This window comes from Protomyctophum bolini (genome assembly GCF_963924005.1).
Source record: "Protomyctophum bolini genome assembly, chromosome: 13".
In the NCBI taxonomy this organism is placed as follows: Eukaryota; Metazoa; Chordata; class Actinopteri; order Myctophiformes; family Myctophidae; genus Protomyctophum; species Protomyctophum bolini.
The window spans coordinates 15,044,208-15,069,398 of record NC_137874.1 but is presented as its reverse complement, the minus strand read 5'-3'; the positions used below and the strand labels follow the sequence as shown (position 1 = coordinate 15,069,398).

Below are 25,191 nucleotides of genomic sequence, written 5' to 3'. Positions count from 1 at the left end.
CCGCAGGCTAGATTAGCAGATGATAGCTATGACATAGCAATTTTGCTGTCACCAACCGATGTACTGAATGAATTATTATTGAGGCCAGTCCCCTTTTCTCTGACATGACAGTATGTGTTGGCACTGAGTGACAGGGATATGACAGAATAAACATGCAATTAAAAGTGAAGTGGCTTTTCACTGTCAGAGATTTATGGCAAGAATGCAATGTCATAAATAGGCCTCCAGTGTTCTATTGTCCCGACCCAACCTCCTGAAAAAGGTCACATTTCAGCGGTTTCGGGGGGTGGGTCTGAATGGGATACTTTACATAACATCACAGGGGTATAAATCGTGGCTCAGCTGCCGTTTAGACCTCACCTGCCTGGGCAACACCGAGGTTACTCTGTACGAGCAGCAGTCGGTTGCAGCCACCTGACAGTGTCTACTATACTGTACATCTGACAGGTAAATATCAATGTCTACATCTGACAATGTCGACTCTATAGTAGTACTACCGTAATATATATCTGACACTGTCTATAGTAGTACTACCGTGATACATATCTGACAGGTATCTACAACCATTTTATGGGTGCAAATATAGCTCATAATGTGAAGATTTTCTTGGGACAGTCTCACTTTACTGTTTCGTTTGATCTCAGTTTCATTTGATCACATGTGCAGTTAACCGTGGCATGATGTTTTAGACTCTCACCTGTGAGATTGTACCTTCTTCTCTTCTCTTCTCTTCTCTTCTCTTCTCTTCTCTTCGTAGTTATCCAGCATGTCTGAAACCGGAACGTGCACTGATATCATCAACCTGCGCTACCAGGATGGCAGTGTAGGAAGCCCATCCAAGCCACAGAAGTTCAACAACCAGGACTTTGGGCAACTGAAACAAACCTTCCTCAGGAGAGGGAGGCTTTTTGTGGACGGCACCTTCCCACCTGATTACACGTCTCTTGGTAACCTGTCTGATCTGCCCCGTTCAGTGAGGAGCAGAGTGGAATGGCTCAGACCCTCTGTAAATAGGCATTTCTTCTTATTATTATTATTGTTACTGGAATTTGGTAGTTACTGCTTTTTTGTAATGCTAATTGTCCAGCATCCAATAGGGAAATGCTGGCGATGTATTAGCTGCACGTAATAATATATTTTATGAGGGTTGACTAAAATGCATTAATTTGTAGTGATGCTGCTCTCATGAGTGTATTTGTGTGTTGGTGCAGGACATTCTGAAAGCTCAAAATGGCAGGTTGGAGCCTTCTTTCTTTGTTGAAAGTGCCTCAAGATTTGACTTTGCTCAAGGAAAAGTTGGTAAGCAAATCTTCTGATTTCCAAAGTATTCATTCATGCTCACTGTATCGTGTAAAATAATGTCATATGTACTACAAATAGCTGTGGATGTTAATACGTGTAATAAGTCACACGTGGTTGCAGTGAAAGGGAATAGTGTGAATATAGTTTGTCTCTCATTCACTATAGGTAACTGCTGGTTTTTGGCTGCAATTGCATCGCTAACATTCCAGAAAGATTTGATGGTGCAAGTTGTACCCACTGAACAAGACTTTGAGGATTATGCAGGAATCTTTCATTTCAGGGTAAAATAATAAGCATTTAAGTTTGATCTGACTGCATGATGTAAACCTGTCTCTATTGACATGACATATTTGACAAAGTATGACAAAGTAATTTGTGCCGGAGACAGCTGTGATTAATATGAAACAAACGTCTCCTCTCCTCCCCATGCCAGTTCTGGAGGTTTGGAAAGTGGGTGGATGTCGTCATTGATGATTACCTTCCGACGTTCCAAAGGGAGCTTCTGTCCGTGTCTGCCAAAACCAGGAATGAGTTCTGGGTCCCTCTGCTGGAGAAGGCCTATGCCAAGTATGTTGACCTACTGTTAATGTGTTAATGTGACAACGGTAATCAGTAAAGTATGTTGGGTTTTTGGACCGATGATCCCCAATAGTGTACTTTCACATTGCTACTTGTGATCTTTACCTTAAACTTTGTGAGCTTTACGTGCACAACATGCACCAGCTGTGCACCAGCTGTGCACCAGCTGTGCAGTGCCCGTGTCATCATGACACCTGTGACATGACCACTCTGCTTTATGTTTGTGGCAGGGTGTGTGGTTCGTACTCAGACATGAACGCTGGCCTTCCATCAGAGGCCTTCAAGGACTTCTCTGGGGGCGTGCACATGACGTACAAACTCAAGGAGGTCCACGACAGAAACCATGATGAGGTGCTGTGGGGTCAGCTGACCAGAGCCACCAAATGCAAATCTATGATTTGCTCCGGCACTGCCCAGAAAGGGGTAACGATTCCTCTTCTCTCTTTCTATCTTTCCACTAAGTCAAAATGCGACATTAAAAACCTGTCATTTCTACAGAATAGTGAACATGGTGCTTGTGTGTTCCAGGATACAATCGTGAATACCGTGGCAGACAGTGGCATTGTGGACGCACACGCCTACTCTATCACAGCAGTAACTGAGGTACATTCTATGTATACATGCATGTATTCAGTTCAGAAAGGATGAAACTTGAAAAGGAACATACTTGCTGGATATTAGTCTTGTGTAACCAGAAAAAAATAATTAAAGAACGTATGCAAAGACTTTTGGACGGTATCAGTATTGGTTTTCAAAGCACTGGGCGTAGGTTTGTTATAGCACTGGTTCTAGCCCATGGATTTAATTGATACGTCCCCAAATGTAAAGATAAGAGATGTCTGGTCGTCTGGCTATGCTAGATTGGCTTGATATCATCAGAAGGCATTAGTAGTGATATGAAAGGGACAAGGGGCAGCAGTGGATCAGGAGGTAAAACAGTCATCTTGGAATCCGAAGGTTCCAGGTTCGATTTTCAGAGCATCAATATGATCAATCCCATGATACAGGAAGGTTTACAATTGAAAGAAAGAAAGGAAAAACTAAATGCTGACAAAGGTGAGTGATTTGTCTGAAAATGTACATTTGTAGGTTCAAGATGGCAGGTCCAAAGTGAGGCTTGTGCGAGTGATGAATCCTTGGGGAGAGAAGGAATGGAATGGAAAATGGAGTGACAAGTAAGTAAAACAAATGCAAACGAAAACTCAATGCAGCATGTTGCACAACTAGACAGCCTGAAACGGCTGAGAACCACTGGTGTAAAGAATAGTTCCATAAATAAAATAACTAATAATATATCTAATTACCGCATGTAAACATTGGACAGTGTTCACAGTCATGCATGCTTTCTCAATAACTGTTTTATTCTTGTGTGCAGGTCAAGTTGGTGGGACCGCGTCAGCTCTGAGGATAGGGCTAAATGTGTGAAGAGAGACGATGGAGAGTTTTGGTAAAATATCAATGTCATTTTATGATGCGTTAAAGCGTGCAATAAACACATTCTATCATTTTTATAGTTTCAAATAAGCATAATTATTGGTGTTTCCTTTGTTGCAATAAATCATATGTATGTTTATGTGGTTTTTTATTGTTTTGTAATCTGTCGTCTGTGTGTGTGTGTGCGCGCGCGCGGGTCTGTCAGGATGGAGTTGGAGGATTTCTGTCAACACTTTCAAATCCTGACCATCTGCTGTGAGAACCCCAACTTCATAGACGGTGACGTGATCACCCAGTGGAAGGTTATGATCTATGATGGAGAATGGGTATCAGGGAGAACTGCAGGGGGCAGCCTCAGTAACTGTAAGTGAAGTCATTTATTAACCTTAACCTACTGTAGGTACAATATATTTGACCTATAGGCATGATCCCGCAGGTCCCCCATATTCTTGTATAAGTGTATCGGGCTGTTTAACAGTTTGCACAGCGAAATCAACAAAAAGGAAGACATCGTAATATATAGATACTGTAAGAGCCAATACTCATTTGCCCAAACGTGTAATACTTAAGTGTCGTCTTAAATTGTTAGCAGTATCATCTATTTTCTTTTGACAACTTGACAGTCCAATTAGAACATGCTGGACATGATGCAGAAATCATAATCCTTGTTCCTGGCTTTCTCCTTTCTGAGAAAGCCTGCCAACAAAGGTTACCTGACCAAAGCAACTTTTGATATTTTGGCTCAAGCTGATTGGAGTGTGTCAACTTCCTGGTTCAACTCTCTCAACTATCTCCATCGCATCCGATTCAACCCAAAACAAGTGTGTACATCTGAGATGTTGGATGGCAGAACAGAACAACAGCACTTGTGTTTTAAAAAAACCTTTTTCCCCCTTGACCTCTAGCAACCTTCTCGACGAATCCTCAGTTTCGCATCACCGTGACAGAAATAGACGAGGAGGAGAAGGAAGACAAGAATGTCCTGCTGTCTCTGATGCAAATTCCCACTCAACGCTATCGCAACGACGAAAGACTCAGACCAATTGGAATCACTGTCTTTGAGGTGGGTGGTTTCATCACGTCAACTGGTGTACTACTGAAGTCCTATCTCACTGCCTTAGGTTACATGACTGATTTGTGTAATCAATGTTTATAATCTCCAAAGGAAATTTAAATAAAATCTAGACATAGCACTGATTATGACAGAATCGGATTTGACAATTGCTGGTGAAACTATACTTGGACTTTGACACTGTTTCTTTTCTTTTTTTACATTAAATTCAACAGCTGCCTGCTGGGGTAAGTAACGCTTCACAAAGAAACACTCAATTTCATAGTGAAAACTAAGTTCATCAACATCAATGACAAAGTCGTTGTCGACTAAATTGAATAATTTCCTATCATTCCATCCAGACAAAAGCGGGACGCATTGAGAGAGAGTTCTTCAGGAGAAACTCGCCTCTGAAGAGAATCCAACTCTATGGCTATGAGAGAGACTTGATCGAGCAGCACAGTCTGAAGCCTGGAGAATATGTGGTTGTCCCATCCATCATGAAAGCCTACGCCCCCGGAAAGTTTGTCCTCTCCGTCTACACCAAGACAGAGACGTCCATTGAGTAAGTGCCCCAGGGTTCATTTTGTCGACTAGAACAGGCGGGGTTCTCAACGTTTTTGGCTGGGGACCCCCGTAAAGGCTTTTGCCATGTCTCGCGACCCCCGCTCCGCCCCCCTCCCCACCACCAATACAAATTAACCGCTATAATCTTCTAATTATAATTGCACCAAGTCTCTGTGTGTGTGTACTGTGAACGTACGTCTGTAATCCATGTAACTCAAGAACCGTTCGCCCCACCAACTTCAAATTCGACACACATGTTCCACTGAGGGTTAAGTTTAGGAATATAGTTAGTTTTAGGCATAGTTTAACTGAGGTTAAGGTAAATAGGAATATGGTTAGGTTTAACCGTTTAAGCATTGTTTACTTAGGTAGGTTACTTTAGGAATACCAGGCTGAGCAGTTCCGCCGGCTTTACGCCCGGGGCGAGTTGGTACATAGGCGACCTGTTTGGTATTCAAACTAAGACTAAATATATTGACATGTCATCACCAAATGAAAACTACTACTAGACAATAATGTTAGGGAGGGCCTAGTGGATAAGAGATCCAGGAGAACAAAAAGACAAGTAATTTCATGCAGCGCGATTTAAGATGACTGAAATATGACTAAATTACATTCTATTCAAATGACTATAACTAAATCAAAATTTGCTGTCAGAATTAACACTGATACAAAAGATGTCAGACAGCATGAGACAACCGGAAAACTAAAACAACACATCTGCTGTTTGCAAAATGTACCTGAAATAGTGAAATTGTTTTCACGTCAAGGGAAACTAAATTGTGACGCTAAACTATAGGCATTATACCGTTTCATATTAAGCAGAACCAATTTAGACTTTAGAGGATATCTTTTTTTTTTATCAGGCAACATTTTGGCTCCAATAAAGCTGCTTAGCTAGACGAGATTTCACTACTACTATACACAGTATATTAGTGTGTACTGTGTAGTAGGCCTACTAGGCTTCTGTCAGAAAATTTAAAGTCAAGTGCCAGTAATTTTCAAAAAGTTCAAAACAAATCTCTTCCTCTGTAAATGCAGGCCACACCATGAAGGTGAAGATGATCATGATGATGAAGACCACCTCATTCTGCCTACCCCTCCCAAGGTATAAAATAAAGTGAATGGTGCTGGATACTAGCTATGATTTAGCATTTTAACCATAGACTGTAAAAAATATGATTTGACCATAATTTTCCAAAAAGAATATTATGACATGAGAAATGAGACTTTAAACTAGTGACTGGAAGCAGAAAGTATTCATGACCATGTTTATTAAGGTAATACAGTCTAGGTGAAGTTGGGCCCAAATACATGGACCTCTATGGAGATATGGGTTTTTTTGGGCCCAATGACAGCGCCACAACAGGCCATTATATGAACTTTCAGGAAGTCCCGATTTCCTTAGTGGCTTCACAAAATATCTGTCTGACTGCCCCCCTGATTTTAACGTACAATCTCCAGGTCGTGGTATGACCTGATAATATTTTCATTTTGCTCTAAAGCCTGTTGTCCCAGCTGAAAAGTCTTCGGTCTACGACATATTCAAGACTTATGCTGATCAGGTGAGTGATCTTTTTCCCGTCTCTATGACCATCCCTCCCTCCCTCAATCCGTCTCACGCATTCACTTGTCTGTCTGTGGTGCCCCTCGTAAGCCGCATTTTCTGTTTTCTGTCCCTCCTGTCCCATGGGGTCAATACACACATTGACCTTCCGTCCCTCCTGTCCTTGCTTGGGATCAGAATGGGGAGCTGAATGCTTGGCAGCTGCGGAAGCTCCTCAACGAAACAATTGCCAAGGGTGAGTCAGTTAATCTGCCATTAGGCTACTTCCTGTCCTGAACATCACCTGCTGGGGATGCAGCTCTCTTTATTGTCCGTCTGTTGTTACTTTCACAGGCGGCAGTGACTTATTTGATTGGAGCGCCTGTCGGACCATGATCAGTGTGGTGGATGTATCCTTCGGTCGTTTTCATGTTTCAACTCATTTAGTGTAGCTGCATGTACTTAGGTTATTATTTTAATTTGTAGTTATTTTACAAATTGCTAATGTTTGACTATATTTATTTAATCATTCCACAGTTTTTAGCTGTTGTTTTTTTCTCATACTGTATGGTTTACATGAAACATCCTTAATGTAATTAAGGCTGACCGAATGGGGAGAATGACCTTCAAAGAATTCTCAACTCTCTGGAGCAAGTTTGAAGACTTCAAGGTAAAGTATAAAATTAGCAACAAAACAAATAAAACATTTTATTAATTGATTGATTGATTGATTGATTGATTGATTGATTGATCGATAGATTGATCGATTGACACCAGCATAAGTCTGTGCCTGAACCCCAGTGTTTAGATGTGTATATGCAAACAGTAACACATCTAAACAACTACCGCTATATGAAACAGGAGTTTTGTAATATCCACAGTGTATTTGCGAACTTTCTAAAACCTTTCACTTTTTGTATTTCTGATTTTTTTCCAGAAAATCTTCAATCGATCAAACGTCTCCAAAACAGGAACTCTGGAATTCGCCGAGTTGAAAAGGGCAGTCCAGGCTGCAGGTAAGGTCAATCTGTGACCTCTGTCGGGTGGAAACCTCATGTGTCCAAAAACAGTTACTTATCAGGATTCAAATTCAAAAATATCATAAGTAGCAGATCTACATGCTCAAAATGCGCCACGTAGTGCAGCTCGCGCCGTGTTTCAGTCTTGCATATCTGCTACTTTTGTTTTACGGGAAAATAATTAATAAAATAAAAACACACCAAATTTTAAATATGGAGATAATAGGTTTCTGCCTGACAGCAATGATAGCATGACGAGTAGTGAAGAATCAGGGAAAGCACTTTATACTTCTACTCATGGTAGGTTGTACTTTATTGTTACATATTGTGTACAGGTACATAAGAGTAAAACTTATTTTGGTTTGGCTTCCTTCAGACAATGAGACAGCATAGAGATAATTAACAACACCAGTAGAATAATTATACAAAATACGGAAGAGGAAGAGAATAAAATAGATTCAAGAGCATCATCAAATCAAATGTGCATGTGCATATATAATCTTGGTATATTGCATTGTATATATACTGCGTGCTTTCTTTCCCCATGCATTCTCCCCCTGCAGACATAGAGCTGGATGAGAACATGGTGTGGCTGCAGCACAGCTTGCTGCAGGGGGACGCCTCCATCTCTCTTGTGGACTTCCTCACCCTCATGCTCCGCATAGACAACTTGGCGAGTGAGTGACACAGACAGGCACGCAGCCAATCACAGTGACACAGACAGGCACGCAGCCAATCACAGAGAGACACAGAGTGACACAGACAGGCACGCAGCCAATCACGCTGTGGTGGAGAAAAGTACAAGTCTGGAATTCAGAATTTACGAAAGTATTGGTATCAAAATGTATTTAGGGTACCAAAAGTATACCTAATGCAGAAGGTCCCATATTTACACGTTTTCAAATGTATAAAATGTGTAAATATCTTTTGAAAATAGCTCACAATGCGCATTGCATCGCGAGGCATTGTGAGCTCAGAGCTTGTTGATCGGCGATTTTCAAATGGCCGAAAATGTATACATATGTAAAGTGGTTACTGTACGTTTTGTAATAGTAATCAAAATCTACAAAATAAAGTAACTAATAAGTTCTCAAATAATTGTTGTACAATAATTGCCTTTGAGATGTAATGGAGTAGAAGTAAAAGTACTGAAGATTGGAAATACTCCAGTATGCCACCTCAAAATTGTACATTACATGAGTAAATATACTTAGTTACTTTCCACCACTGCTGGTTTTCAAAACACAAAGTAGATTAAAGTGACTCCATATTGGTACAAAGAGGCTGCTGTGACAAATATATACTCCACCATTCTGTATTTAATATGTAAATTACCTTCACCATTCTGTATTTAATATGTAAATTACCTTCACCATTCTGTATTTAATATGTAAATTACCTTCACCATTCTGTATTTAATATGTAAATTACCTTCACCATTCTGTATTTAATATGTAAATTACCTTCACCATTCTGTATTTAATATGTAAATTACCTTCACCATTCTGTATTTAATATGTAAATTTGATATTATTTAAATGCAACTGCAGTTTGTAGGTAAATTGTCTTTGCCTTGGTTAAAAAAAAGGAATCTAATTTCAATATTGCTTTTGGTAGCCAAATCCAGTGCACTTAAAAATGATGATGATATATGTGATTTGATTGAATTACAGAAAAATTCAATGATAAGTCCTCAGATGGGTTCATAACCATGGATTGGAATGAAGTAAGTTTGATTACCGTCATGATGCGTCATCTATATATAAAATACACAGGCCTGTTACTAAGGCAAAATAAATCAATGATGTGAATGACTGTAAATAATGATCTTGACTAATAACTCTCCTTTGTTTCAGTTTGCAGCTGACTTCATGTTTATGTAGGGATATAGCTCTGACAGTACATGAGAGCACGAAGAGTGGAGGAAAACGTGGAACTATATATGGCTTTGTTCATTGTGGTTATCTTTTTGTTCTGAACTATCAAATCACAGAGAAATATTACCGTACATCTCGATACTATCCATGTTCACTCGGTCGGACGCTTCTGCATGGTCAACATTTTAGCACTGATTATATCTTGACTATGTTGTTTAACTTATATATTCAGTTCTAATATCTGCACATGCATAAGCTATTAGGGGATTTTATCTCAATCATTGAATTTCACTGCTAAGGCTCTATTGTCTTTTTCTATGCATGACATAATTTAAGTCAATGCCCCTCTGATTTCTCCTGCATCTTCTTGTATTAGCCTACTACTTAGGATACCAGAGTGATAGCATATACTGTAGCTTCCAAGTCAGCATTGAGTAAACACTATGGACATCATGCTGTTCTGTATTCACTATCATGTTTGGGATGGGTCTGTAAACTATACAAACAATGCTCTGAGTTTCCACTGTTGATCTCCTTGGACCCATTAAATCGCACATCAACATCTGTCTGTCTCTCTGTCTCATCTTTGACTGAATGTCGTTTGGGTTGCCTGAATGAATTCTGTTTGCTGGCAACAGCTAGAGGGTTCAACAGTTGGTTCTCCAAACTCTTCATTAGAAGTATTTTGGCTAATGGCTACCCGATAGTTGAGTTGTTAGGGCGCGTGCTCTAATGCGTTACTGAGGGGGCAGATAAGCCCTCAGTTTGATTCCGGGTCATTTGCTGCATGTGAGTCCCTTTCTATCCCTCCATGTTTCCTTTCTCTCTCCACTGTACATCTATCATCCAGCAGTAGCAGTCCTATAGTGCCCTCTCCTGGCCTGGAATACAGGTGCAAAGCTTCCCACCCAGTCTTACCATTTAGTCAGTACAGTGCTTAGCTGTGAAGTCCTTTCTGCTGGCTCACTGAACTTGGACCTTCCTTTCTTGACTTGTACAGGGTTTCTCACGTGCACAAGGCTTCCTGGGTGCAGTATCATGTCTCTTGGCAGGCAACAGTGTATGTTTCATCATGTGTATCTGTTTCTTTGCGACTTTGGATAGTTTTGTTCTCATCTTTATTCCATAAATGAGCTGGAAGGGTGAAGTCCCTGTGCTCAGGAAGCTTTAGTGCACAGTGGACCAACACCTCTGGTCACTTTGAACAGTAGTCCACTGTAATATAACTTGCAGGGCCAGTCTATTTGGGTTCTCATTCAGATTGCAAATGGGCTAGCCTCGGAAACCCAGACATTAAATGGGCCAACACAACAATGTGTAGTCTAGTGCAAGCTTTTGCCATGCAGGTTCCATGAGTCAGGAAGCTTTGTGCATGTGAGAAAAGTCTTAACCACTTCATAACTGGAAATCCTAACAGAAAGAAGTTGAGGTGTGATTTAATGGATCCAAGGAGATGAACTACAGTGGCCACTCGGAACATGGTTTATCTATAGTTTAGGCCAGTGATACTCAACCTCAGGCCCGCGGGCCACATCAGGCCCGCGGGACCATTATGACTGGCCCACCAATGAAAATCTAAAAAAAAGAAGAAAAAAAAATCTGGAAAATGAAATAAAAATAAATAAGTTATCTTTAATTACATTATTATAAGTAATACTATTAGAGTTGTACTATTACTCGAACGAAAATAAAAGCTTGGGGGGGGGGGGCGATGCAATGCAAATGAAAGACATATACTGTGTATCCCTATTCCCTGACATAATGAAACCCAGCTGCCATTAATAGTTGGAAATGGAAATGGAAATTGCGGAAATGGAAATTGCGGAAATTGTAATTGCGGAAATGGTGGAAATGGTAATTGCGGAAATTGCGGAAATGGTGGAAATGGAAATTGCGGAAATTGCGGAAATGGAAATTGAGGAAATTGCGGAAATGGAAATTGAGGAAATTGCGGAAATGGTAATTGCGGAAATTGCTCTTCACTTATAGCTATCTATTTTCAGGTAGATTGTTTTATTTTACTCAGTCAGCCATATCACTACTCATTTTTTTTCATGAAAAAGGTCATAGCTGGGTAATCTATTTTCAGGCAAATTGTGTTTATTGTATTTTATTTTACTCAGCCATAACAATTTATTTTCTGTTAACCAACTTGCTGGCTGGCAGGCAGGCAGACAGCTACTCATAGACAGGCAGACAGACAGACAGCTACTCATGGAGAATTGGACAGGCAGGCAGTCAGACAGCTACTCATAGACAGGCAGACAGACAGCTACTCATGGAGAATTGGACAGGCAGGCAGACAGCTACTCATGGACAATTGGACAGGCAGGAAGGCAGACAGCTACTCATAGACAGACAGCTACTCATGGACAATTGGACAGGCAGGAAGGCAGACTGCTACTCATAGACAGACAGACAGCTACTCATAGACAGGCAGACAGACAGCTACTCATGGAGAATTGGACAGGCAGGCAGACAGCTACTCATGGACAATTGGACAGGCAGGAAGGCAGACAGCTACTCATAGACAGACAGACAGCTACTCATGGACAATTGGACAGGCAGGAAGGCAGACAGCTACTCATAGACAGACAGACAGCTACTCATAGACAATTGGGCAGGCAGGCAGACAGCTACTCATAGACAGACAGACAGCTACTCATGGACAATTGGACAGGCAGGAAGGCAGACAGCTACTCATAGACAGGCAGACAGACAGCTACTCATGGACAATTAGGCAGGCAGGCAGACAGCTACTCATAGACAGGCAGACAGACAGCTACTCATGGACAATTAGGCAGGCAGGCAGACAGCTACTCAGACAGGCAGACAGACAGCTACTCATGGACAGGCAGGCAGACAGCTACTCATAGACAGGCAGACAGTAAGACAGCTACTCATTGACAGACAGACAAATAACTACTCATGGACAGACAGACAGACAGGCAGGCAGGCAGGCAGGCAAAGAGCTACTCATGTTATGTTATTATGTTATTATAACAGCTACTCATGTTATGTGCAATAATTTGTGCAGTTATGGAAACAGCTCTTTGTGTTTATGCAAGAAAATGTAACACATTTATTTATTTACATATTGTGTGCATGCACATTGTACTTTGATACATTTTGCGAAAATAAAGCAATTGAAAGAGAGAAGTTATCAAGTATCATTAATGTCGTAATTTTATCTACTGGCCCCTTGCCATTTTTGTAATGTGGCCCACAGGTAAATCTATTTGAGTATCCCTGGTTTAGGCTACAGACCTATCTCCAACATAGTCTAAATACACAACAGCACGATGCCCAACTCCATCCATAGTGTTTACTCATTGCTGACTTGTAGACTATCATCTAGTATCCTATAATACAAGTTGGACAGATCTAAGGAGGACTATAATGTCATTCATAGTAAAATACAATATAGAGCTATGTGTTCAACTTTGAATGATCAAGCCATGTCATGGATCGATCAAGATGTGAGGTCGGCAGCAGTTTCATTAATTGTGTTGTAGGAACATGGCCTTTAAAGCTCCATTTCACAATGCTATGCCACCACCTACTGATAAACAGGTGGAATTTTGATAACAAGCTGCTGTTTCAAAACGAGCCAGATCTCCCCCTGTCTATCAAAAACCTAAAGCCAGTTTTATGATCATGTCCTGTGTGTTATCATGTGAAGACTGAGGGTTTGCTTTTTTTCATTCTTCCATCATTCTTCCATCCTGCGTCGGCTGATCTGTGTGCATGGAAGGGTTTGTAGGGTCCAATCAAACTTGCAAGATATGGGAGTGCCATACCTTTGGGAGCCAATGGAGGGGGAGACATTTGAGAATTTTGGCTGGTTAAAGACAAAGTGAGCTGCAAACTTAATCACCAAGTTGGAGCTGTGCATGAAAGCGCAGTTGTGGCTGTATACAGGGAGACTTAGACGGTTCAGGACCAGGGGGGCAGTCAGACGGATATTTTGTGAAGCCACTAAGGAAATGAAAGTTCATATAATGGCCTGTTGTGGCGCTCTCACTGGGTTTAGAAAAACCCATAGCCCCATAGAAGTCCATGTATTTTGGCCCAACTTCACCTAGACTGTATTACCTTAATACATGGTATTGAATACTTCAAAAAATATATATATATAATTTCTTTGTATATATCCTCTCTTCATAATGTAAATAATATCCCAAGCGGCACACTTTACTACTTCTTTCGATGGAAATAAGCGAACTAGCATAACACCCCATAGCCCCATTCAATTCCCATTCAATGCAATGCAATTAATTGAGGGCTTATGGTAGGGAAAATAGCCAATAAGGAGTTTTTGCACAAAAAAACACCTGGACCTCTTTGGTGGGGACGTAACAACTACAAAGAAAGGTAAGAAAGATAAGAAAGCATTCTAGCATGGAATTATCCTTTAAACTCTAGCGACCTATTTTGGGCATGTCATAAAAATGAAAAAATTAAATGAATTAAATGTGCAGAATGGCCATTTAGTGGTTATGTGGTATTTTTGTGCTTCCAGCCAGCCATGCTCTTTTTGTGCTCTGTTTGGATTTGTGATTTCCCTGTCCTGTCTTTTCATTTTACCCTCCGTGATCATAAAGCCTCTTTTATATGTCTCTGTCCTTGGGCTCTGCAATAGGGGAGAGAGTGCTATCATGTGCTCCATCTTCTCAATGAGGCCCTGAATCTCCTGCATCATTCCCCTCATGACGTGACGTGAGGCTGTTGTTGGATGCCATTGAGAGGCTATAGTGCGTCGCTTCAGATATTATTATGTTTTGCAGCGGCAGCGGAACCAGCTTGTCTGTCTGGCATTTGCCTCTCACTGTAGGCTCTATCTAATCTCAACAAGCACAAGCACTATAGTCGGTCAGGATACAGGATAGGTGGGCGCTATAAACTACATCTGGGCACCTTGATGTCAAATTGGCTAGTTTGTCCAAAATGTGAAACAAAAATCACACCTGTGTGAAGTGAGTGGTGTGGGGGTCCCCGGGGGGGTCCCAGGAAGTTCCAGACCCACAGCACCACAGCCAGGGTGCCGGCCCGGTTCCCGGTGAGCTGCACGTCCGAAACGGTAGAGAAATGAGAGTGGGGGTCCCCGGAACATCCAGACTCCCAGGAACACGCCCAGGGGGCCGGGCCAATACCGGTGAGCCGCCTCACATCCGAAACTGTTGAGAAATGACAGAGTTACCGTGTGGGGGTCCCTCTACTGTACCCTCTACTGTACTGTAGTCACTGTACTGTACTGGCACACCCGAAAGCATATACAGTTAATTTGTGCTTGTGTGTTTGTGTGTGTGTTAGGTTGCGCATAGGTGGTGAAAAACAACCATGCTATTTTCGTGCTCATACCCAGGCACCCAGCCAGCCAGCCAGCCAGCCACACACATAGCTCTGTAAGGGAGTGGTTGCACCACTCAAAAATCTAATATTTGAAAAATGGCCTTATAAAGTAGTAGGCTTTGATGTGAACATGCACGTTTGCGGTTCATCATGATCAGACTTAATTGTATCCTTCAACTTCTCATGATGGATAAAAAGGTTTTATTGCAATTTGTACTGTAGAAATATTAATGTTAATTAGCGATTGTTTAGCCTAAGCATCTTCATAGCATCATGTATATACTTTAGGCTACTACTTAAAAACATTTTCCTATTTCTTCACCAAATAACTCCTTTGTGCCCACGGTCCACCTATCCTGTTACCAGCATGACTTTTGTTCTTCTGGCATCTCACTTACATGAACAACAATTCCTACAATGCAATGAAAACAAAAAAACAGTATTTGGCTTACTTTTATCCCCAGAAATAAAGGAAAAACAGCGCCCTCTTGACGGAGTGGAGAGACTACTTTTATCCAGTTTTTATCCTAATCTTAAAACCAGACTACGCCCACCTGGGCATAAAAAACACACCAAAGAACCCAAGAACGTGGCTCTCTCTCGCTGCGGGACTGCCTTTTAACAGAGCTTTCGTCCAGGTGGGCGTGTTTTTTTTAGGTTATTCTGTGAGGTTCTGTACCAGTGTACTCACTGTACTGTAGTGTAGGTATGGGCGTACCTGCTTTTCGCCATCTTTGTTAAAGAAGAGAAGACGAGCCTGGGTTTGGGTTTGTGAGGTTAGGGTTAAGGTTAGGTTTAGGCATAGTTTGTGTGAGGTTAAGGACATGTTAAAGGTTAGGTTTAATCATATAACCACCGTGGTTATATGATTTTATTATGACTGGTTAAACCACGCCCACTTGGTCGAAAAAGCTCTGCGAAAAAAGTCCGCTCTCGCACTGCTGCTGCACACATTTGCACTTTCGCGATAAAGTGACCAAAGCGTGTGTCAATCAAATAAAAATGAATTAACGGACAACAGTGGTCAGATATTTAGTGCAGGCCTTTCAAATAAATATTTAATATGAACCGAACAGCGAACACTGAATACAACCCGTAGTTCTGTGATTCTGTCCCGCTGTATGACAGGCTTGTTTTGTATTTATGTTCGAATGTGCCGTTTTTGGATCCAGTCAGAAGACTCAGAGCAACATGGCGTTCCCCAGTAAACAGTAAGTATGTTGCAGTTGCGGATATAAGATACCGTCGTTGTGGAGACGTGTAGCTCGATCGATCGTAACGAAAGCTATGCAATTAATGCACAGATATTGTGTAATGATGATGGGCTGGGACCGTGTCGGTCGATTTACTTATTGCTACCGCGTTTGCTTGATTATTAATCGTCAAGTACGTGCGCCAATAGCATACCGGTAATTAATAAATTATGTTAACGGTTGTGATCAACAAAGAGGTTCAGAGTATTCTGAATTAAAAATGACAATTAGAAATAACATGCATATGCATTTTTTTATTTAAACAAATAAAGATCCACCCAAAGTCAACAGGATTGTCAGTAAAGCAATGTTTTCAACTGATATGCAAAATTACGCCCTAATACCAAGTAATATTCCGTCCCATTAGTATCACAAATTCACAACTGCAGATGTATGTAGACTATTTGTAGACTTATTTGTATTTATATTTGCTTGCATGAGAATCTGTTGTTATTTAACCCAATTTGAATTATGTGGTTTGGTTGTGGTTCTCTGTATTGCCTGGTATATGAAGGTACAAGTGAAGCAGGTGACAAGATTGATGCAGACAGAACTTTGCCAAATTTGTCCTTCTCTATCAAATAATCTCTATGAAATATATGAATATTCATAGAGCTGGGGACTTGATTTATAGTTGGGAACCAAATAGACCCTTTTGGGTGTGTAACTACTAATTACAAATGTACACTATATTACACCATCAGAGTTAAATTAGCACTGAGAATTTTGCAGTGTAGATTAGGGTCCAGGAGATAATAATAAAGTATCGATGAGGGGGGGTCCGTGGCCTGATGCGTGTCAAAGTGGGTGTCCTTGAAAAGTAGCTCAAGAATTCCCAGGACCCAAACTAGTGAAAATAGCAGATCTGCAAGCTCACAATTCATGCCGTTTGTGTTTGATTGATTGATTGAAAATTGTATTCCCAGTAACTATGTAGAATGTACCCGAGTCATCCGCCAACAGGAACAGTCACAGCCACAGGCTGATATCATGTCAAGGTTGTAGATCTGCTATTTTCAGCTTCTTAAACGTTTTTCTTATTTATTGATGGAAATTATTAGATTTTTCCTTTTTATTTGTGAATTACAGTACTTCTAAAAAATGATGTTGGAATTGTCTTCTAACTCATTGCTTGATGTTTTCTTTCTTTCTGTTATTGTTTTACAGTATATGCTTTATGTAGGAAACGAATAAAGGGTCACAAGTACATAATCCCCTGTACCCATACAAATTGGTCCTCTACAATGCTCTATAGAAACAATGCTCTAGTCTATTCCATGTGTGTTGGATCTTCTCCACAGGTATGGGCTGCTCTTGTCCCAGAAGAAGGTAACATCTAAGGCTCCAAACCTATTGCAGAGACCTTCAGTGTTTGGTGATGACTCTGATGATGAGGTAGTCACAGTATTTTTTTAATAAAATAGTAGGTGCATTAGAAATAGTTGTTTTCAATGCGTTTTTCTTTTTTCCCCCTGCAGGCTAGGTTTTTTTGTTCCCTAGTTTTGTCCGTTTTTTATTTCTGTATTATAGTTATTCAGTGGAGGATATACTGTATGCGTTTGTAGCTAATATCCTATATTGAATATAGTATTTCCTCAACCCCCAACCTTTTGTATTCGTCAAGCCCCTCCAGATAGCATGTTATTGGGTGGCGACAGCCCAAATAGACTGACTGAAGGTGTATTTAGCATTTGATGCTTTGTGTTCATACAGACCTCAGTGGGAGAGAGTCTACAGAAAGAGGCTGTGAAGAAGAGGATGATGAAGCAGGTACAGTCGGATGGAGTACTGTGCAAAGTGCAGGCAACCATTTTGGATCTAATGATTATCAAACATTAGCCAATGTTTCTGCGGCCTTCATGTTCTCTTCTCTCTGTCCCTACATCAGACTCGCTTGGAGATGCACAAGGCCTTGGAACAGGACAGCACTGTGTACGACTATGATGCCGTGTATGATGACATTCAGCAAAAGAGGCTGGAGAGCAACAAAAAAGTTCTAGGGGGAGCGGAGAAAAAGGTGAAGTCCAATTGAACGGTAACATGTAAACCCAGCAGTCACCTGGTCATTTACTTGCTTCAATATGATCAGTTGCTAGTATTGGGCCTGCATCCTTTTCAAATGGTATCCCAGGAGCGTAATTTATGGAGGGCAGGGGACACACGGTGTGCACTGTGTACATGCCTAGGCATGTCATAATAATAATAATTCCTGAAATTTATATAGCACTCAAAGTCACTTTAAATGTGTGTGTGGGGTCGAGGGAAAAACTGTATTTGGGGAAAAATGAAGAAAAAAGTATTAAAAGCAACAACACGGCAAAGGGGGCTTCTCTGACGTGTTTGTGGCGGCGGCAGCCACAGAGACAGCCTTGTTGCCCCCGGTTCGGAGCCTGGTCCCGGGGACCTCAAGGAGATCGCCATCACTGGACCTGAGGGAACGAGACGGGACATGCAGCTGGAGCAGGTCAGACAGGTAGGGGAAGCCAGGCTGTGTGGACGGAGTGCCTTGTAGGTGGTGAGCAACATTTTAAAGTGGATTCTTTGTTTGACAGGCAGCCAGTGGAGGTCGTGGAGGACTGGTGTGATATGGTCTCTGGAGCGGGTACTGGTGAGCAGGCGGGCAGCTGAGTTTTGAACATATTGGAGTCTATTGAGGGCTTTGGAGCTGGTGGGATGTTGTTGCAGTAGATGAGTGTTCTGGCGCCAGTGAATTTCAGGGGGGGGGGGGGACGTGCAATGTTCTTAAGGTGGAAGAAGGCTGTGGTTCACGTGGGAAAGGAATGGGGTCAAAAATGACACCAAGGTTGTTGATGTGGGTGGAGGTTTTGACAAGGGAGCCATCGATGTTAAGTGAGAAGTCCTGAGTGGAGCGGGTAAGGGAGTTGGGGCCAATGATGATGATTTGTGATTTATTGTTGAGTTTGAAAGTTATTTTGCATCCAGGTTTTTATGTCTGTGAGGCATGTGGTGGAGTGGGTGGCTGTGGTGATGGTCGTGGTAAAGTTGTGTGTCGTCATATCGGTGAAATTGAAGGCCATGATGGCGGAGCATCTGTCCAAGGGGAAGGATGTATAATGGTGAAGAGCAGGGGACCAGGCACTGGGGGCCTCGGTCTACGGAGTATATAGGGTTTATGTTTAAGTGGTTTCCATTCTCACTGACAACTCCCTTCAGCCAGCCAACAGCGTGTGTGTGTGTGTGTGTGTGTGTGTGTGTGTGTGTGTGTGTGTGTGTGTGTGTGTGTGTGTGTGATCTATCAGACAGTATTGATGTTGGCTAACATCTTATCTCTTTGTGAACGTCTTCAGCTTAGCTAGCCATAGGAAATGTCATTGTTGAATTGCACCACTCGGCTTCTTCACTCAACACATAATATGAAAGTATTTTATTTTTTGGAAAATAACTTACTGTGTCGTTAACTCAGCAGGAACAACTGCCCCAACAGGTGATAGGCAGTGAGCAGGAACAGTTTGTAGAAAGTGGAGAGGTAAGTGAGAATTATACATTATAGCAGTGTAGTTCTCAAACGTTGTGCCAAGGACTCCCAAGTTGATGTATATTTGACCGCGTAGTCGTACCCCCATCTCAAAAATATTTTGTGCCAGGGACCCCCAGAAGCAGGAACAATTGCAGATTTACAAGCCCAAATCGCAGCACAAAGTGGAGTGCTTCAGTGCTATGAGCTTGCATATCTGCTATTTTGGAATAGACAAAGTATAAAAGAATAAGTATAAAAGTGGTTCAAATGATTGTGATGCTATATTCACACCATTTTGAGAACCAATGAATTATAAAATGAAGCCATAAGGTACAAGAGGCCGTGGTACTGTACAGTATATTGCATCATGCCACGGATATTTTCTTTACGATCTATTCTAAATGACTTCAGCATATGTTACTGTTATTTTAAAAGATGTACTGAGCTGGTACTTTTTGTTATGTTTATTTTAGCTGGATCAGCAGCAGGCAGGGGTCAGTGGCAGCTCAGGCAAAGGAGTGCAAGATGGAAGAATATCTGTTGCAGATCAGAAGCAATTTTGGTCGTGTTTTGTTCCTCCTAGGGCGGTATGTGAAAAACTAAAGTCCCATTGAGGATTTGTGGCTGTACTACCTGTGTACCTAGGAATCAAAATTCCCCATGGTATCCTAATGTCCCATCTTTCTGGTTTCAAAGTCTATCTTTCTGGTCCCGTATCACACTATACTTGCTGCCATAGTGCTCGGTACCATATTAGCCTGGCATGGCCAGACTAATATTTGTAGAGCTGTTCTATTATTGTATGACATGCGCAGATTAGGGATTCCGAGATTCATCATGTGGTTAAATAGCTCCTGTCTGCGGGAATCTATGTGTAGAACTTTCTTTTCCATGGGGCAAATTAAAAAAAAATACCTCTCTGATAAACCATATTTGCATACTGGGCCCTCATTGGTACACAACTTCAGGGGCAGGGAAATCAAAACACAACCGAGCGTGGCCAGACTAATCTGCCGAGGGCACAGATTTGTCTGGTTTCCAGGCTATGTTGGTGCCTTGCATGGTTTCCTCTGCCATCAGTGTAAAGTGTGTGTGTGAATGGGTGGATGCATCATTTACATAAATGCACAATATTTCTGTCTCAAGTTCGACAAGCAGCCTGCACACTGCCGATTGCACTGTGTAAAACATTTTAAAGATTGAATTAGAAATGGAAAATGATCTGTATTGTCTAACTGTTGACACAGGCATTGAAACGATAGTGAAAATGAATCAGCCATGCAAAAAACACTCATTCGATGTTAATGAGACTGTCATTCACTGTCTATGGGGAAAGATTGACTAGTGGCTATATCTATACCTATATCTATACCTTATCCCTAAACTTATTTGCCATTTTTACTATTTTGAAAACCCCTTTAAAATAGTTCAAATAGCTGATCTACAATGTGTCGATGTAGATCGGCTAGTTGAACAATTCTTTTTGTTGTTTTTCAAAATAGTAAACAATGCCAAATAAGTTCAGGGTGGCGCAAGATAGGGCCCTAGGTGCATACTTGTAGTACAGCAGAAGAGCCACTTCTGGGACGTAACACCGGAACACATTCGCTACTCTAACACTAGACGGTGTTGCACGAAGGCACTAAGCTAATGGCAGATATGTTTTATCTTGTCTCTTGTCACACAGCCAAAGTACATTAATCAGCTGATGAAAGCAGTAGAAGACAGAAAGAAAGAACAGGAACGGAGGGATGACAGGAAGATCCAGAAGGAGAGGGAGACCGAGGGGGAGCAGTTTGCCGATAAGGAGGCCTACGTCACGTCTGCCTACAGGCAGAAACTGCAGGAGAGGAAGGAGGAGCTGGAGAAGGAGAAGAGAGAGGCTGCAATGGAAGGTCAATTGACGTAACCCATTAATACCAGATTCTACAAATGCCTTCTAAACCAGTAGTTCTCAAACGTTTTCGTGCCAATATATTTATATATATTATAAATGTTATAATTTATATATATTTGACCACGGACCTCCTCACCCCTCCCTGTTAGAAAATAGCAGATGTACAGGCTTGCAGTGCGGTACAAAGTGACACGCTTGTATGCTTGTAGATCTGCTATTTTTGAGAACCACTGTTTTAAATATAAATAGTTTTCTGAAAAACCTATGTTGCTATTACTAACTAACTAACTAACTAAAATCTAATATTACGCAAATGCTTTGGAAATTATCCAACCGAAAATATTAAAGGACCATACCGATGGTCTGACTATATATCATCATCATCATCATCATCATCATCATCATCATCATCATCATCATCATCATCATCATCATCATCATCATCATCATCATCATCATCATCATCATCATCATCATCATCATCATCATCATCATCATCATCATCATCATCATCATCATCATCATCATCATCATCATCATCATCATCATCATCATCATCATCATCATCATCATCATCATCATCATCATCATCATCATCATCATCATCATCATCATCATCATCATCATCATCATCATCATCATCATCATCATCATCATCATCATCATCATCATCATCATCATCATCATCATCATCATCATCATCATCATCATCATCATCATCATCATCATCATCATCATCATCATCATCATCATCATCATCATCATCATCATCATCATCATCATCATCATCATCATCATCATCATCATCATCATCATCATCATCATCATCATCATCATCATCATCATCATCATCATCATCATCATCATCATCATCATCATCATCATCATCATCATCATCATCATCATCATCATCATCATCATCATCATCATCATCATCATCATCATCATCATCATCATCATCATCATCATCATCATCATCATCATCATCATCATCATCATCATCATCATCATCATCATCATCATCATCATCATCATCATCATCATCATCATCATCATCATCATCATCATCATCATCATCATCATCATCATCATCATCATCATCATCATCATCATCATCATCATCATCATCATCATCATCATCATCATCATCATCATCATCATCATCATCATCATCATCATCATCATCATCATCATCATCATCATCATCATCATCATCATCATCATCATCATCATCATCATCATCATCATCATCATCATCATCATCATCATCATCATCATCATCATCATCATCATCATCATCATCATCATCATCATCATCATCATCATCATCATCATCATCATCTATCATCTATCATCATATATTATATATACTACTAAAATTCAGCGAATGTCTGTCTGAATGTCCCTGACAGCGCTTTATCTCAACATTGGCTGGCCCAATCACTCCCACTTTTCACACAGGCATGGACCATAATTATATGGAGGTCTTAATGGAGCCCTTTTTCCAATTTGACACATTAATGATTTATAATGAATTTATTAGTGGATTAAAAAATGCAAAAATGGGTATTGTACTGTCAATATGACATGAATATGAATGCAAAGTAGCGGTCCATGTGTGGACAGGCTACCTGTCGCCGTTGTGCATGGTGAGATGTGTGCAAACCGTGTAGTTTATCAGGAGAAGAATACCAAAGGATGCAATATTTATTACTGAATTAAAAACGCACCGGGCGCAGTACCCCCCCCACGGCCACAAGAGGGGGGCAAATATCTCACAACGGGTAAGGGCTAGTTGACTATAACTCGCAATATATATATATATATATATATATATATTGTTTTCAAGGAAATGATTTAATTAAGTTTATTCCAGTACAGTACAGCTGCTAGGCCCAACATGCTAAATATCATTGCATACCGTTATTTTGTGTGAAAATTACGTTGCTTTTTAAAGCGTGGATTTACTTTACAAGACTAGCTGAAGTTAGTCCCTGGGGAAAAGATTGATTCACAAACTAAATTCAGACATCAACCTTGCTGTGCTGTTTAGCCGACAATAAAGCCTGTCTTTCTGTCTGCCATCATCAGCTGCCCTGGATGTGAAGAAACAGAAGGACTTAAGTGGCTTCTACAGACACCTGCTGAATCAGACCGTCGGAGAAGAGGAGATACCAGACCGCTCGGTTGTGAAGTCAGTCAATACCTCATTGAAGCAACAATTTGATACAATTCACTATGATCCAATCATATACATAGGCATCCTTTTTCCTTTCTAATTTGAATCCGTCGTTCATGACTTCCGTAGAAATCCGAGCTCCAAGGTTGCAGACATCACTGAGAGAACGTCGCCTCTTCCGTCACCTACATTGCCAGCCTCCGGTGACCACGGCCCCAGTTCACACAGCGACAGCGACGAAGGGCAGGATCAGAAGGCTGCCTTCAGCAAGCCTGGGACCGCCTCCACACTCTCCAAACGCCACTATAGACAGAGGTCACCCGCATCAGGGAGCGGAGAAGACGAGGACAGGGAAAGAGAGAAGAGGAGCCACAGAGACCGCGAAAGAGATAGAGGGAGGGACAAAAACCGTGAGAAGGAGAGAGACCGACACAGAGATAGAGACCGAGAAAGAGACGACAGGCACGGTGCGAGGAGAGACGACAAGGACAGGAGGAAAGAAAGGGACAGAGAGGATGACAGAAGTAGGGGAAGGAAGGAAGCGGAGAGAGAGGACAGGCAAGGAAGGAGAGAACGGAGTCCCAAAGAAAGAGAGAGGGAAAAGAGGCGAGACTCGGAAGAGGACAAAGGGAAGGGGAGGGACAAGGCGAAAGAGAGTAGGAAGGACTTGGAGAAGACGGCGCTGACAGATACGAAGAAGATAGACTTGGAGAAGGAGAAGAGAGTCACGCAGAGGATAGAGGTGGCAGGCGAGGGAGTGAAGAAGGGAGAAGAGGACAGTGTGGAGAAGGGAAAAAAGATAGAAGAGGACAGTGTGGAGAAGGGAAAGAAGGCAGAAGACGACAGTGTGGAGAAGGGAAAGAAGGCAGAAGACGACAGTGTGGAGAAGGGAAAGAAGGCAGAAGACGACAGTGTGGAGAAAGAGAGAGTAGAAGAAGAGGAGAGAGTGGATAAGTTTGCCAAGCGTAGCAGCGATCAGACTGTGAGCTCGGCAAGAGATCGTTATCTAGCCAGACAGATGTCACGCGCAGGGAGCAAGGCCTACGTTGAGAAGGAGGAGGACTGAGGCTGGATGGACACTACCACACAGATTCAATTAAAGCACAGGTTTTCAAAGTGGGGGCTGGCACAAGGCCGGGGCAAATTGGAAAATAATGGAAAATTAAATAAAAATAAATTTACATTGTGTGCGTGTGTGGTTGTGCATGCACTGTTTATTTCCAAATAGTAGCCCTTACTCTCATAGCCGTCCACTACCTAATAACAGCCTGAGGTCTGACACCATTTTATGTAATAAACGCCTCTTCCAAATAATAATGTCCGTATAAACGCCTGGGCCTTTATTTGCAAACTTAGTCAGCCTCATTTATATTTTGTTGAATGACGGTGCGCCGGAAATAGATGATCTAAAAGCTCCACATTGAACAACATCACCACCCCCGTGGTTCAACCAGCAGGGATGGTGATGTGCTCTCTCTCTCAATATTAAATGAAAAGACAAAAGGCCCGGTGCAAAAATAACTAAAAGCCTACTGCAAATATACCTTCCTTTTTCCTATGTTCCTTTTTCTATACCGGTAATGTTCCTTTTTTACGACCAAGGTCTAAATCGATTTTGCATATTAAACGCCCGGGCTACTATTTGGAAAAATACGGG

The 25,191-nt window shown here is 41.4% G+C and overlaps 2 protein-coding genes across 3 annotated transcripts; both read left to right on the top strand.

The window, feature by feature from the left end:
- Positions 1-366: 366 nt before the first annotated feature.
- On the top strand, positions 367-9,930 carry LOC308327538 (calpain-1 catalytic subunit-like). The gene is made up of 21 exons (XM_080781059.1): positions 367-447; positions 758-1,006; positions 1,212-1,299; positions 1,468-1,583; positions 1,736-1,869; positions 2,112-2,304; positions 2,410-2,484; positions 2,971-3,056; positions 3,257-3,328; positions 3,521-3,678; positions 4,221-4,378; positions 4,729-4,931; positions 5,975-6,041; positions 6,439-6,498; positions 6,678-6,735; positions 6,834-6,889; positions 7,081-7,149; positions 7,417-7,495; positions 8,062-8,175; positions 9,172-9,224; positions 9,355-9,930. The coding sequence occupies exons 2-21, from the start codon at positions 767-769 to the stop codon at positions 9,379-9,381; spliced, it is 2,106 nt and encodes a 701-aa protein (XP_080637185.1). The 5' UTR covers positions 367-447; positions 758-766; the 3' UTR covers positions 9,382-9,930.
- A 5,452-nt stretch (positions 9,931-15,382) lies between these two features.
- On the top strand, positions 15,383-24,719 carry nsrp1 (nuclear speckle splicing regulatory protein 1). 2 transcript variants are annotated; one of them, XM_080780857.1, is made up of 9 exons: positions 15,383-15,938; positions 17,282-17,375; positions 17,694-17,750; positions 17,869-17,997; positions 19,408-19,467; positions 19,932-20,045; positions 21,146-21,353; positions 23,447-23,549; positions 23,664-24,719. In XM_080780857.1, exons 1-9 carry the CDS (start codon positions 15,871-15,873, stop codon positions 24,598-24,600), a joined length of 1,770 nt encoding a protein of 589 aa, XP_080636983.1. In that variant the 5' UTR covers positions 15,383-15,870; the 3' UTR covers positions 24,601-24,719. The 2 variants fall into 2 exon arrangements, with proteins under 2 accessions (XP_080636983.1, XP_080636984.1); XM_080780858.1 differs by lacking the exons at positions 19,408-19,467; positions 19,932-20,045 and having other exon boundaries at positions 15,388-15,938.
- The last annotated feature ends 472 nt before the right edge of the window (positions 24,720-25,191 follow it).